This window comes from Lampetra fluviatilis, unplaced genomic scaffold, assembly GCF_964198595.1.
Source record: "Lampetra fluviatilis unplaced genomic scaffold, kcLamFluv1.1 SCAFFOLD_1025, whole genome shotgun sequence".
NCBI classification, from domain to species: Eukaryota; Metazoa; Chordata; class Hyperoartia; order Petromyzontiformes; family Petromyzontidae; genus Lampetra; species Lampetra fluviatilis.
Window position 1 is genome coordinate 5,001 of NW_027621735.1, and position 14,884 is coordinate 19,884.

At 52.9% G+C, this 14,884-nt stretch overlaps 2 protein-coding genes across 2 annotated transcripts in view; both read right to left on the reverse strand.

Moving 5' to 3' along the window:
* LOC144955632 (uncharacterized) overlaps positions 1-548 on the reverse strand; it is a 2,994-nt gene extending 2,446 nt beyond the window's left edge. The window contains exon 1 of the mRNA XM_078885802.1: positions 525-548. Coding sequence (XP_078741928.1) covers positions 525-548 — 24 coding nt within the window. The remainder of the gene's footprint in view (positions 1-524) is intronic.
* LOC144955633 (tectonic-1-like) overlaps positions 1-14,884 on the reverse strand; it is a gene marked incomplete at its 5' end in the record, with an annotated part of 29,104 nt that overhangs the window by 252 nt on the left and 13,968 nt on the right. Inside the window, 2 exons of the mRNA XM_078885804.1 lie at positions 1-858; positions 2,482-2,619. The exon at positions 1-858 is cut by the window's left edge and continues 252 nt beyond it. Coding sequence (XP_078741930.1) covers positions 628-858; positions 2,482-2,619 — 369 coding nt within the window. The remainder of the gene's footprint in view (positions 859-2,481; positions 2,620-14,884) is intronic.

The window sequence follows — 14,884 nt, forward strand, 5'->3', positions numbered from 1 at the left end:
GACAACGGCGGCGGCCATTTCGGGGTTGCCAAGATGATGGCGGCGGCCATTTTTAGGGTCGCCAAGACAACGGCGGCGGCCATTTTCGGGTTGCCAAGATGACGGCGGCGGCCATTTTTGGGGTCGCCACGATAACCGACGGGCGCCATTTTGGAGGCCGTGGGTGTCGGGGGTCGAAGGGGAGGGGGGTAGAATAGGAGGAGGTGATTGTGGGTAGAATAGGAGGGGATTGTGGGTAAAATAGGAGGGGATTGTGGGTAAAGTAGAAGGGGTAGAAGGGAATTGTGGGTAGAAAAGGATTGGATTGTGGGTAGAGTAGGAGGAGGGGATTGTGGGTAGAGTAGGAAAAGGGGATTGTGGGTAGAGGAAGGGGGGGGGGCTACGCGTTGGCCACGCCCACCAGCATTGCTAGGGCGGCGGCCATGACAGTAACCAGGTTGCACCGTGAGCAGGGGGCGGCGTTCTAGAAGAAGGGGATTGTGGGTAGAGGGGGGGGGGCTGGGCTACGCGTTGGCCACGCCCACCAGCATTGCTAGGGCGGCGGCCATGACAGTAACCAGGTTGCACCGTGAGCAGGGGGCGGCGTTCTAGAAGAAGGGGATTGTGGGTAGGGGGGGGGGGGCTGGGCTACGTGTTGGCCACGCCCACCAGCAGGGCTAGGGCGGCGGCCATGACAGTAACCAGGGTGTAGCGGGGGCAGGGCGCGGCGGAGTTCTGGAGGAAGGGGAAGAAGAGGTCTGTGGGCAGGCGGGCGTCGATGGTGGGCACGGCGCGCGTCACGGCAACCGCCGGGAAGGTCAGCTCCACAAAGGTCACGGTCGAGGTCAGGTCCAGCCAGAGGTCAGAGGGACAGTGACCCTGGCAGATAGACACACGGTGGAGAGAGAGAGAGGTCAGAGGGACACTGACTCATGCAGATAGACACATGGGGAGAGAGAGAGAGACACTGACTCACGCAGATAGACACACGGGGAGAGAGAGAGAGAGAGACACTGACTCACACAGATAGACACACGGGGAGAGAGAGACACTGACTCACACAGATAGACACACAGGGAGAGAGAGAGACACTGACTCACGCAGATAGACACACAGGGAGAGAGAGAGAGAGAGACACTGACTCACGCAGATAGACACACGGGGAGAGAGACACTGTGTGAGTGTGAGGCCGTACCTGTGTGTGTGTGTGTACCGGTGTGTGTATGTGTACCTGTGTGTGAGTGTGTGTGAGTGTGTATGTATGTGTACCAAATGGAAATTCCCCCGGTGCAGATATAATGGGAGGCTGATCGACGCCCGGGTGCGATCAAGGGATGGCTCCCTATTGGTCAACCACGTTATGTATGCCGATGATTTGGTAATAGCTGCTCATTCAGAAGAGGAGTTGGAGACGCTGCTGCTGAGACTGGAGCGTGCCACTAAGAGGTGGGGCCTTACCATCAGCCCCACCAAAACTAAGCACCTGCCTGGGTATTTTGTACCATCGGGCACTCCACCCCCGCAACTCCCAATCGGTGATGGGGCAGTTGTGGAGAGAGTGGAGAGTTTCCCATACCTGGGCAGTGTGCTTATGACCGGCTCCAGTTTATCAGCAGAGGTCTCACTCCGAATCAGTCGAGCGGCAATATCTTTTCATCGGTTGCGTAACGCTGTGTGGAAGCTACCTGGTCTGTCGCTACGCACGAAGCTTCGGGTCTTCTCGGCCACGGTCATTCCTTCCCTTCTCTACGCTTGCGAAACGTGGACCCCCCTAATGGAGCATCTTCGCCGGTTGGAAACATTTAGGCTGGCCAGCCTACGATCCATCCTGCATCCTGGGTTTAACCAGGCTGGATTGTGTGAGGAGCTCACAAATCCTTGAAAGATCTGGGCAAAGTCCCATCGGTGAGCTCCTCCAGCAGGCAAGGCTGCGTTGGCTGGGTCATGTAGCCCGCATGCCCAGCCACCGCATGCCTAAACAGCTTTTGTTCGGCCGGATCGAGGGGGCTAAACGGGTGCGGCACGGGCTAGAGAAGAGATGCAGTGATGTGGTACAGGAGGACGTGGAGCTGAGTGGACTTGCCGATGACTGGTACCAGCGGTGTCAAGATCGGCCTCTGTGGAGGAGGCTCGTGAAGGACGCTACTGGGCAGTTGGAGGCAGTCGCCCTCCAACAACAACGGAGGGCGGAGGAGCGACGCTCACAACAACGAGCGGAGTGCCGGGTGGCTAAAGCACAGCAAGTTGGCACAGTAGGGGGCACAGGTGGTGCATCAGCCAGTCATCTCGGTCATCTCAGTCAGTCGACCCGTGGCACCTGCTGGGTCTGCCCCGTGACCTCCTGCCAGCGGGCGTTCGACACTTCACGTGGCCTCAAGGTGCACTTGGCCTGGCACAAGCGTCGTGGTGACGTCACCGCCACTTAGTGGCGAATGGCGGTTGTTGTTGTTGTTGTTGTGTGTATGTGTGTGTATGTGTATGTGTGTATGTGTGTGTGTGTACCTGAGTGGCACTGTTGTACGATTGTTTGACTCTGACCCCCAGAACCTTCGCCTGTGAATTCACAAGCGACCCAACCCTCGCCCACAACACCGTCACCACCACGTCCACCGCACAGAGGTCGTTCGGACACACCCCGACCTAGCAACAACAACAACAACAACAACCATCATAGCAACAACCATCGAGGCAACAACAACCATCGTAGCAACAACAACAACCATCATAGCCACATCAACAACAACCATCATAGCCACATCAACAACAACCATCATAGCCACAACAACAACCATCATAGACACAACAACAACAACCATCATAGCCACAACAACAACAACCATCATAGCCACAACAACAACAACCATCATAGCCACAACAACAACAACCATCATAGACACATCAACAACAACCATCATAACCACATCAACAACAACCATCATAGACACATCAACAACAACCATCATAGACACATCAACAACAACCATCATAGCCACAACAACAACAACCATCATAGCCACAACAACAACAACCATCATAGACACATCAACAACAACCATCATAGACACATCAACAACAACCATCATAGCCACAACAACAACAACCATCATAGCCACAACAACAACAACCATCATAGACACATCAACAACAACCATCATAGACACATCAACAACAACCATCATAACCACATCAACAACAACCATCATAGACACATCAACAACAACCATCATAGCCACAACAACAACAACCATCATAGACACAACAACAACAACCATCATAGCCACAACAACAACAACCATCATAGACACATCAACAACAACCATCATAGACACATCAACAACAACCATCATAGCCACAACAACAACAACCATCATAGCCACAACAACAACAACCATCATAGACACATCAACAACAACCATCATAGACACATCAACAACAACCATCATAGCCACAACAACAACAACCATCATAGACACAACAACAACCATCATAACCACATCAACAACAACCATCATAGACACATCAACAACAACCATCATAGCCACAACAACAACAACCATCATAGCCACAACAACAACAACCATCATAGACACATCAACAACAACCATCATAGACACATCAACAACAACCATCATAGCCACAACAACAACAACCATCATAGCCACAACAACAACAACCATCATAGACACATCAACAACAACCATCATAGACACATCAACAACAACCATCATAGACACATCAACAACAACCATCATAGCCACAACAACAACAACCATCATAGCCACAACAACAACAACCATCATAGACACATCAACAACAACCATCATAGACACATCAACAACAACCATCATAGCCACAACAACAACAACCATCATAGCCACAACAACAACAACCATCATAGCCACAACAACAACAACCATCATAGCCACAACAACAACAACCATCATAGACACATCAACAACAACCATCATAACCACATCAACAACAACCATCATAGACACATCAACAACAACCATCATAGCCACAACAACAACAACCATCATAGACACAACAACAACAACCATCATAGCCACAACAACAACAACCATCATAGACACAACAACAACAACCATCATAGCCACAACAACAACAACCATCATAGACACAACAACAACAACCATCATAGACACAACAACAACAACCATCATAGCCACAACAACAACAACCATCATAGACACAACAACAACAACCATCATAGCCACATCAACAACAACCATCATAGACACATCAACAACAACCATCATAGACACATCAACAACAACCATCATAGACACATCAACAACAACCATCATAGCCACAACAACAACAACCATCATAGCCACAACAACAACAACCATCATAGACACATCAACAACAACCATCATAGACACATCAACAACAACCATCATAGACACATCAACAACAACCATCATAGCCACAACAACAACAACCATCATAGCCACAACAACAACAACCATCATAGCCACAACAACAACAACCATCATAGCCACAACAACAACAACCATCATAGCCACAACAACAACAACCATCATAGCCACAACAACAACAACCATCATAGACACATCAACAACAACCATCATAGCCACAACAACAACAACCATCATAGACACAACAACAACAACCATCATAGCCACAACAACAACAACCATCATAGACACATCAACAACAACCATCATAGACACATCAACAACAACCATCATAGCCACAACAACAACAACCATCATAGACACATCAACAACAACCATCATAGCCACAACAACAACAACCATCATAGACACATCAACAACAACCATCATAGACACATCAACAACAACCATCATAGCCACAACAACAACAACCATCATAGACACATCAACAACAACCATCATAGACACATCAACAACAACCATCATAGCCACAACAACAACAACCATCATAGACACATCAACAACAACCATCATAGACACATCAACAACAACCATCATAGCCACAACAACAACAACCATCATAGCCACAACAACAACAACCATCATAGCCACAACAACAACAACCATCATAGCCACAACAACAACAACCATCATAGACACATCAACAACAACCATCATAACCACATCAACAACAACCATCATAGACACATCAACAACAACCATCATAGCCACAACAACAACAACCATCATAGACACAACAACAACAACCATCATAGCCACAACAACAACAACCATCATAGACACAACAACAACAACCATCATAGCCACAACAACAACAACCATCATAGACACAACAACAACAACCATCATAGACACAACAACAACAACCATCATAGCCACAACAACAACAACCATCATAGACACAACAACAACAACCATCATAGCCACATCAACAACAACCATCATAGACACATCAACAACAACCATCATAGACACATCAACAACAACCATCATAGACACATCAACAACAACCATCATAGCCACAACAACAACCATCATAGACACATCAACAACAACCATCATAGACACATCAACAACAACCATCATAGACACATCAACAACAACCATCATAGCCACAACAACAACAACCATCATAGCCACAACAACAACAACCATCATAGACACATCAACAACAACCATCATAGACACATCAACAACAACCATCATAGCCACAACAACAACAACCATCATAGCCACAACAACAACAACCATCATAGCCACAACAACAACAACCATCATAGCCACAACAACAACAACCATCATAGCCACAACAACAACAACCATCATAGCCACAACAACAACAACCATCATAGACACATCAACAACAACCATCATAGCCACAACAACAACAACCATCATAGACACAACAACAACAACCATCATAGCCACAACAACAACAACCATCATAGACACATCAACAACAACCATCATAGACACATCAACAACAACCATCATAGCCACAACAACAACAACCATCATAGCCACAACAACAACAACCATCATAGACACATCAACAACAACCATCGTAGCAACAACAACAACAACCATCATAGACACATCAACAACAACCATCATAGCCACAACAACAACAACCATCATAGACACATCAACAACAACCATCATAGACACATCAACAACAACCATCATAGCCACAACAACAACAACCATCATAGACACATCAACAACAACCATCATAGACACATCAACAACAACCATCATAGCCACATCAACAACAACCATCATAGACACATCAACAACAACCATCATAGCCACAACAACAACAACCATCATAGCCACAACAACAACAACCATCATAGACACATCAACAACAACCATCGTAGCAACAACAACAACAACCATCATAGACACATCAACAACAACCATCATAGCCACAACAACAACAACCATCATAGACACATCAACAACAACCATCATAGACACATCAACAACAACCATCATAGCCACAACAACAACAACCATCATAGACACATCAACAACAACCATCATAGACACATCAACAACAACCATCATAGCCACAACAACAACAACCATCATAGCCACAACAACAACAACCATCATAGACACATCAACAACAACCATCGTAGCAACAACAACAACAACCATCATAGACACATCAACAACAACCATCATAGCCACAACAACAACAACCATCATAGACACATCAACAACAACCATCATAGACACATCAACAACAACCATCATAGCCACAACAACAACAACCATCATAGCCACAACAACAACAACCATCATAGACACATCAACAACAACCATCGTAGCAACAACAACAACAACCATCATAGACACATCAACAACAACCATCGGTGGGTGACTGTGTTAGTGAGTGAACGAGTGGGCGAGTGACTGATAGAGAGGGTGAGCGAGTGGGCGAGTGGGCGGTAAGTGAGTGAGTGACTGATAGAGAGGGTGAGTGAGTGAGTGTGTGAGTGAGTGAGCGAGTGAGTGAGTGAGCGCTAAGTGAGTTTGTAAGTGAGTGAGGGACTGATAGAGTGAGTGAGCGAGTGGGCGAGTGAGCGGTAAGTGAGTGAGCGGGTGAGTGACTGAGTGAGTGAGTGAGCGAGTGAGCGGTAAGTGAGTGAGTGTGTGTGTGAGTGACTGATAGAGAGGGTGAGCGAGTGAGCGGTGAGCGGGTGAGTGACTGAGTGAGTGAGTGAGCGAGTGAGCAAGCGAGCGAGTGAGCGGGCAGCGGGTGAGTGACTGAGTGAGTGTGTGAGCGAGCGAGTGAGTGAGCGAGTGAGCGGTAAGTGAGTGAGGGAGTGAGTGTGTGAGTGACTGATAGAGAGGGTGAGCAAGTGAGTGAGCGAGTGAGTGAGTGACTGATAGAGTGAGTGAGCGAGTGAGTGAGTGAGTGAGTGAGTGAGTGAGTGAGTGAGTGAGCGAGTGAGCGGTAAGTGTGTGTGTGAGTGACTGATAGGGTGGGTGAGCGAGTGACTGACTGAGTGAGTGAGTGAGCGAGTGGGCGAGTGAGCGGTAAGTGAGTGTGTGAGTGACTGATAGGGTGGGTGAGCGAGCGACTGAGTGAGTGAGTGAGTGAGTGAGCGGTAAGTGAGTGTGTGAGTGACTGATAGAGTGAGTGAGCGAGTGAGCGGTGAGTGAGTGAGTGAGTGATAGAGTGAGTGAGCGAGTGAGTGACTGATAGAGAGGGTGAGTGAGTGAGTGTGTGAGTGAGTGAGCGAGTGAGTGAGTGAGCGGTAAGTGAGTTTGTGAGTGAGTGAGGGACTGATAGAGTGAGTGAGCGAGTGGGCGAGTGAGCGGTGAGTGAGTGAGTGAGTGAGTGAGTGAGCGGGTGAGTGACTGAGTGAGTGAGTGAGCGAGTGAGCGGTAAGTGAGTGAGTGTGTGTGTGAGTGACTGATAGAGAGGGTGAGCGAGTGAGCGGTGAGCGGGTGAGTGACTGAGTGAGTGAGTGAGCGAGTGAGCAAGCGAGCGAGTGAGCGGGGAGCGGGTGAGTGACTGAGTGAGTGTGTGAGCGAGCGAGTGAGTGAGCGAGTGAGCGGTAAGTGAGTGAGGGAGTGAGTGTGTGAGTGACTGATAGAGAGGGTGAGCAAGTGAGTGAGCGAGTGAGCGAGTGAGTGAGTGACTGATAGAGTGAGTGAGCGAGTGAGTGAGCGAGTGAGTGAGTGAGTGAGCGAGTGAGCGGTAAGTGTGTGTGTGAGTGACTGATAGGGTGGGTGAGCGAGTGACTGAGTGAGTGAGTGAGTGAGTGAGCGAGTGGGCGAGTGAGCGGTAAGTGAGTGTGTGAGTGACTGATAGGGTGGGTGAGCGAGTGACTGAGTGAGTGAGTGAGCGAGTGGGCGAGTGAGCGGTAAGTGAGTGTGTGAGTGACTGATAGGGTGGGTGAGCGAGTGACTGAGTGAGTGAGTGAGCGAGTGAGCGAGTGAGCGGTAAGTGAGTGAGTGAGTGTGTGAGTGACTGATAGAGTGAGTGAGCGAGTGAGTGAGCGGTGAATGAGTGAGTGAGTGTGTGAGTGACTGATAGAGGGTGAAGCGAGTGAGCGAGTGAGCGGTGAGCGGGTGAATGACTGAGTGAGTGAGTGAGCGAGTGAGCGAGCGAGTGAGTGAGTGAGCGAGTGAGCGTTGAGCGAGTGACCGTTGAGCGAGTGAGCGTTAAGCGAGTGAGCGAGTGAGCGAGCGAGCCAGCGAGTGAGTGAGTGAGCGAGTGAGCGTTGAGCGAGTGACCGTTGAGCGAGTGAGCGTTAAGCGAGTGAGCGAGTGAGCGAGCGAGCCAGCGAGTGAGTGAGTGAGCGAGTGAGCGTTGAGCGAGCGAGCGAGTGAGCGTTGAGCGAGTGAGCGAGTGAGCGTTGAGCGAGCGAATGAGCGTTGAGCGAGCGAGCGAGTGAGTGAGTGAGCGAGCGGGCGAGTGAGCGAGTGAGTGAGTGAGTGTTGAGCGAGCGAGTGAGTGAGTGAGCGAGTGAGTGTTGAGCGAGCGAGTGAGCGAACGTTGAGTGAGCGAGTGAGCGAGTAAGTGAGTGAGTAAGTGAGTGTTGAGCGAGTGAGTGAGCGTTGAGCGAGTGAGCGAGTGAGCGTTGAGCGAGCGAGTGAGCGTTGAGCGAGCGAGTGAGCGAGTAAGTGAGTGAGTAAGTGAGTGTTGAGCGAGTGAGTGAGCGTTGAGCGAGCGAGCGAGTGAGTGAGCGAGCGGGCGAGTGAGCGAGCGAGTGAGTGAGTGTTGAGCGAGCGAGTGAGCGTTGAGCGAGTGAGCGAGTGAGCGTTGAGCGAGCGAGTGAGCGTTGAGCGAGCGAGTGAGCGAGTAAGTGAGTGAGTAAGTGAGCGTTGAGCGAGTGAGCGAGTGAGCGTTGAGTGAGCGAGTGAGTGAGTGAGCGAGCGGGCGAGTGAGCGAGCGAGCGAGTGAGTGTTGAGCGAGCGAGTGAGCGAACGTTGAGCGTTGAGCGAGTGAGCGAGTAAGTGAGTGAGTAAGTGAGTGTTGAGCGAGTGAGTGAGCGTTGAGCGAGTGAGCGAGTGAGCGTTGAGCGAGCGAGTGAGCGAGTAAGTGAGTGTTGAGCGAGTGAGTGAGCGTTGAGCGAGCGAGCGAGTGAGTGAGCGAGCGAGCGAGTGAGTGTTGAGCGAGCGAGTGAGCGTTGAGCGAGCGAGTGAGTGAGTGAGCGAGCGGGCGAGTGAGCGAGCGAGTGAGTGAGTGTTGAGCGAGCGAGTGAGCGTTGAGCGAGCGAGTGAGTGAGTGAGCGAGTGGGCGAGTGAGCGAGCGAGTGAGTGTTGAGCGAGCGAGTGAGTGAGTGAGCGAGTGAGTGTTGAGCGAGCGAGTGAGCGTTGAGCGAGCGAGTGAGCGAGTAAGTGAGTGAGTAAGTGAGTGTTGAGCGAGTGAGTGAGCGTTGAGCGAGCGAGCGAGTGAGTGAGCGTTGAGCGAGCGAGCGAGTGAGTGAGCGTTGAGCGAGCGAGTGAGCGTTGAGCGAGCGAGTGAGCGTTGAGCGAGAGAGTGAGCGAGTAAGTGAGTGTTGAACGAGCGAGCGAGTGAGTGAGCGTTGAGCGAGCGAGTGAGTGAGTGAGCGAGTGAGTGAGTGAGCGAGCGAGTGAGTGTTGAGCGAGCGAGCGAGTGAGTGAGTGTTGAGCGACCGAGCGAGTGAGTGAGCGTTGAGCGAGCGAGTGAGCGTTGAGCGAGCGAGTGAGCGTTGAGCGAGCGAGTGAGCGTTGAGCGAGCGAGTGAGCGAGTAAGTGAGTGAGTAAGTGAGCGTTGAGCGAGTGAGCGAGTGAGCGTTGAGCGAGTGAGTGAGCGAGTGAGTGAGTAAGTGAGTGTTGAGCGAGCGAGTGAGCGTTGAGCGAGCGAGCGAGTGAGTGAGCGTTGAGCGAGCGAGTGAGTGAGTGAGCGAGTGAGTGAGTGAGCGAGCGAGTGAGTGTTGAGCGAGCGAGCGAGTGAGTGAGTGTTGAGCGAGCGAGCGAGTGAGTGAGCGTTGAGCGAGCGAGTGAGCGTTGAGCGAGCGAGTGAGCGTTGAGCGAGCGAGTGAGCGTTGAGCGAGCGAGTGAGCGAGTAAGTGAGTGAGTAAGTGAGTGTTGAGCGAGTGAGTGAGCGTTGAGCGAGCGAGCGAGTGAGTGAGCGTTGAGCGAGCGAGCGAGTGAGTGAGCGTTGAGCGAGCGAGTGAGCGTTGAGCGAGCGAGTGAGCGTTGAGCGAGCGAGTGAGTGAGTGAGCGAGCGGGCGAGCGAGCGAGTGAGTGTTGAGCGAGCGAGTGAGCGTTGAGCGAGCGAGTGAGTGAGTGAGCGAGCGGGCGAGCGAGTGAGTGAGCGAGCGAGCGAGTGAGCGTTGAGCGAGCGAGTGAGCGAGTAAGTGAGTGTTGAGCGAGTGAGTGAGCGTTGAGCGAGCGAGTGAGCGTTGAGCGAGCGAGTGAGTGAGTGAGCGAGCGGGCGAGCGAGCGAGTGAGTGTTGAGCGAGCGAGTGAGCGTTGAGCGAGCGAGTGAGTGAGTGAGCGAGCGGGCGAGCGAGCGAGTGAGTGAGCGAGCGAGTGAGCGTTGAGCGAGCGAGCGAGTGAGTGAGCGAGCGGGCGAGCGAGCGAGTGAGCGTTGAGCGAGTGAGTGAGTGAGCGAGTGAGCGTTGAGCGAGCGAGTGAGCGTTGAGCGAGCGAGTGAGCGAGTAAGTGAGTGAGTAAGTGAGTGTTGAGCGAGTGAGTGAGCGTTGAGCGAGCGAGCGAGTGAGTGTTGAGCGAGCGAGTGAGCGTTGAGCGAGCGAGTGAGCGAGTAAGTGAGTGAGTGTTGAGCGAGTGAGTGAGCGTTGAGCGAGCGAGTAAGTGAGTGAGTAAGTGAGTGTTGAGCGAGTGAGTGAGCGTTGAGCGAGCGAGCGAGTGAGTGAGCGAGCGGGCGAGTGAGCGAGTGAGTGAGCGTTGAGCGAGCGAGCGAGTGAGTGAGTGTTGAGCGAGCGAGTGAGTGAGCGTTGAGCGAGCGAGTGAGCGTTGAGCGAGCGAGTGAGCGAGTAAGTGAGTGAGTAAGTGAGTGTTGAGCGAGTGAGTGAGTGAGTGAGCGTTGAGCGAGCGAGTGAGTGTTGAGCGAGTGAGCGTTGAGCGAGCGAGCGAGTGAGTGAGCGTTGAGCGAGCGAGCGAGTGAGTGAGCGTTGAGCGAGCGAGTGAGCGTTGAGCGAGCGAGTGAGCGTTGAGCGAGCGAGTGAGCGAGTAAGTGAGTGAGTAAGTGAGTGTTGAGCGAGTGAGTGAGCGTTGAGCGAGCGAGTGAGTGAGTGAGTGAGCGTTGAGCGAGCGAGTGAGTGAGTGAGTGAGTGAGCGTTGAGCGAGCGAAGTGAGCGTTGAGCGAGCGAGTGAGCGAGTAAGTGAGTGAGTAAGTGAGTGTTGAGCGAGTGAGTGAGCGTTGAGCGAGCGAGTGAGTGAGTGAGTGAGTGAGCGTTGAGCGAGCGAGTGAGCGAGTGAGTAAGTGAGTGTTGAGCAAGTGATTGAGTGTTGAGCGAGTGAGCGAGTGAGCGTTGAGCGAGCGATGAGTGAGCGAGTAAGTGAGTGTTGAGCGAGCGAGCGAGTGAGTGAGCAAGTGAGTGAGTGAGCGAGCGAGTGAGTGTTGAGCGAGCGAGCGAGTGAGTGAGCGTTGAGCGAGCGAGCGAGTGAGTGAGCGTTGAGCGAGCGAGTGAGCGTTGAGCGAGCGAGTGAGCGTTGAGCGAGCGAAGTGAGCGAGTAAGTGAGTGAGTAAGTGAGTGTTGAGCGAGTGAGTGAGCGTTGAGCGAGCGAGCGGGCGAGTAAGTGAGTGTTGAGCGAGCGAAGTGAGCGTTGAGCGAGCGAGTGAGCGAGTAAGTGAGTGTTGAGCGAGTGAGTGAGCGTTGAGCGAGTGAGTGAGTGAGTGTTGAGCGAGCGAGTGAGCGTTGAGCGAGCGAGTGAGTGAGTGAGCGTTGAGCGAGCGAGGTGAGCGTTGAGCGAGCGAGTGAGTGAGTGAGTGTTGAGCGAGCGAGTGAGTGAGTGAGTGTTGAGCGAGCGAGTGAGCGTTGAGCGAGCGAGTGAGTGAGTGAGCGTTGAGCGAGCGAGTGAGTGAGTGAGTGTTGAGCGAGTGAGTGAGCGTTGAGCGAGCGAGTGGTGAGTGAGCGTTGAGCGAGCGAAGTGAGCGTTGAGCGAGCGAGTGAGTGAGTGAGCGTTGAGCGAGCGAGTGAGCGTTGAGCGAGCGAGTGAGTGAGTGAGTGTTGAGCGAGTGAGTGAGCGTTGAGCGAGCGAAGTGAGTGAGTGAGTGTTGAGCGAGTGAGTGAGCGTTGAGCGAGCGAGTGAGTGAGTGAGCGTTGAGCGAGCGAGTGAGCGTTGAGCGAGCGAGTGAGTAAGTGAGTGTTGAGCGAGCGAGTGAGCGTTGAGCGAGCGAGTGAGCGAGTAAGTGAGTGAGTAACTGAGTGTTGAGCGAGTGAGTGAGCGTTGAGCGAGCGAGCGAGTTAGCGAGCGGGCGAGTGAGCGAGTGAGTGAGCGTTGAGCGAGTGAGCGAGTGAGCGTTGAGCGAGCGAATGAGCGAGTAAGTGAGTGAGTAAGTGAGTGTTGAGCGAGTGAGGGAGCGAGCGGGCGAGTGAGTGTTGAGCGAGCGAATGAGCGTTGAGCGAGCGAGCGAGTGAGTGAGTGAGCGAGTGGGCGAGTGAGCGAGCGAGTGAGTGAGTGTTGAGCGAGCGAATGAGCGTTGAGCGAGCGAGTGAGTGAGTGAGCGAGTGGGCGAGTGAGCGAGCGAGTGAGTGAGTGTTGAGCGAGCGAGTGAGCGTTGAGCGAGCGAATGAGCGTTGAGCGAGTGAGCGAGTGAGTGAGCGAGTGGGCGAGTGAGCGAGCGAGTGAGTGAGTGTTGAGCGAGCGAGTGAGTGAGTGAGCGAGTGAGTGTTGAGCGAGCGAGTGAGCGTTGAGCGAGCGAGTGAGCGAGTAAGTGAGTGAGTAAGTGAGTGTTGAGCGAGTGAGCGAGTGAGTGAGTGAGCGAGTGGGCGAGTGAGCGAGCGAGTGAGTGAGCGTTGAGCGAGCGAGCGAGTGAGTGAGCGTTGAGCGAGCGAGCGAGTGAGTGAGCGTTGAGCGAGTGAGTGAGTGTTGAGCGAGTGAGTGAGCGTTGAGCGAGCGAGCGAGTGAGTGAGTGTTGAGCGAGCGAGTGAGTGAGCGTTGAGCGAGCGAAGTGAGCGTTGAGCGAGCGAGTGAGCGTTGAGCGAGCGAGCGAGTGAGTGAGCGAGCGGGCGAGTGAGCGAGCGAGTGAGTGAGTGTTGAGCGAGCGAGTGAGTGAGTGTTGAGCGAGCGAGTGAGCGTTGAGCGAGCGAGCGAGTGAGTGAGCGAGCGGGCGAGTGAGCGAGCGAGTGAGTGAGTGAGCGAGCGAGCGAGTGAGTGAGTGTTGAGCGAGCGAGTGAGCGTTGAGCGAGCGAGCGAGTGAGTGAGCGAGCGGGCGAGTGAGCGAGCGAGTGAGTGAGTGTTGAGCGAGTGAGTGAGTGAGTGAGCGAGTGAGTGTTGAGCGAGCGAGTGAGCGAACGTTGAGCGAGCGAGTGAGCGAGTAAGTGAGTGTTGAGCGAGTGAGTGAGTGTTGAGCGAGCGAGTGAGCGAGTAAGTGAGCGAGTAAGTGAGTGTTGAGCGAGTGAGTGAGTGTTGAGCGAGTGAGTGAGCGTTGAGCGAGTGAGCGAGTGAGTAAGTGAGTGAGTGAGTGAGTGTTGAGCGAGTGAGTGAGTGTTGAGCGAGTGAGCGAGTGAGTAAGTGAGTGAGTGAGTGAGTGTTGAGCGAGCGAGTGAGCGTTGAGCGAGCGAGTGAGCGAGTAAGTGAGTGAGTGTTGAGCGAGTGAGTGAGCGTTGAGCGAGCGAGTAAGTGAGTAAGTGAGTGTTGAGCGAGTGAGTGAGCGTTGAGCGAGCGAGCGAGTGAGTGAGCGAGCGGGCGAGTGAGCGAGTGAGTGAGCGTTGAGCGAGCGAGCGAGTGAGTGAGTGTTGAGCGAGCGAGTGATGTGAGCGTTGAGCGAGCGAGTGAGCGTTGAGCGAGCGAGTGAGCGAGTAAGTGAGTGAGTAAGTGAGTGTTGAGCGAGTGAGTGAGTGAGTGAGCGTTGAGCGAGCGAGTGAGTGTTGAGCGAGTGAGCGAGTGAGCGTTGAGCGAGCGAGCGAGTGAGTGAGCGTTGAGCGAGCGAGCGAGTGAGTGAGCGTTGAGCGAGCGAGTGAGCGTTGAGCGAGCGAAGTGAGCGTTGAGCGAGCGAGTGAGCGAGTAAGTGAGTGAGTAAGTGAGTGTTGAGCGAGTGAGTGAGCGTTGAGCGAGCGAGTGAGTGAGTGAGTGAGCGTTGAGCGAGCGACGTGAGCGAGTGAGTAAGTGAGTGTTGAGCGAGTGATTGAGTGTGAGCGAGTGAGCGAGTGAGCGTTGAGCGAGCGAGTGAGCGAGTAAGTGAGTGTTGAGCGAGCGAGCGAGTGAGTGAGCGAGTGAGTGAGTGAGCGAGCGAGTGAGTGTTGAGCGAGCGAGCGAGTGAGTGA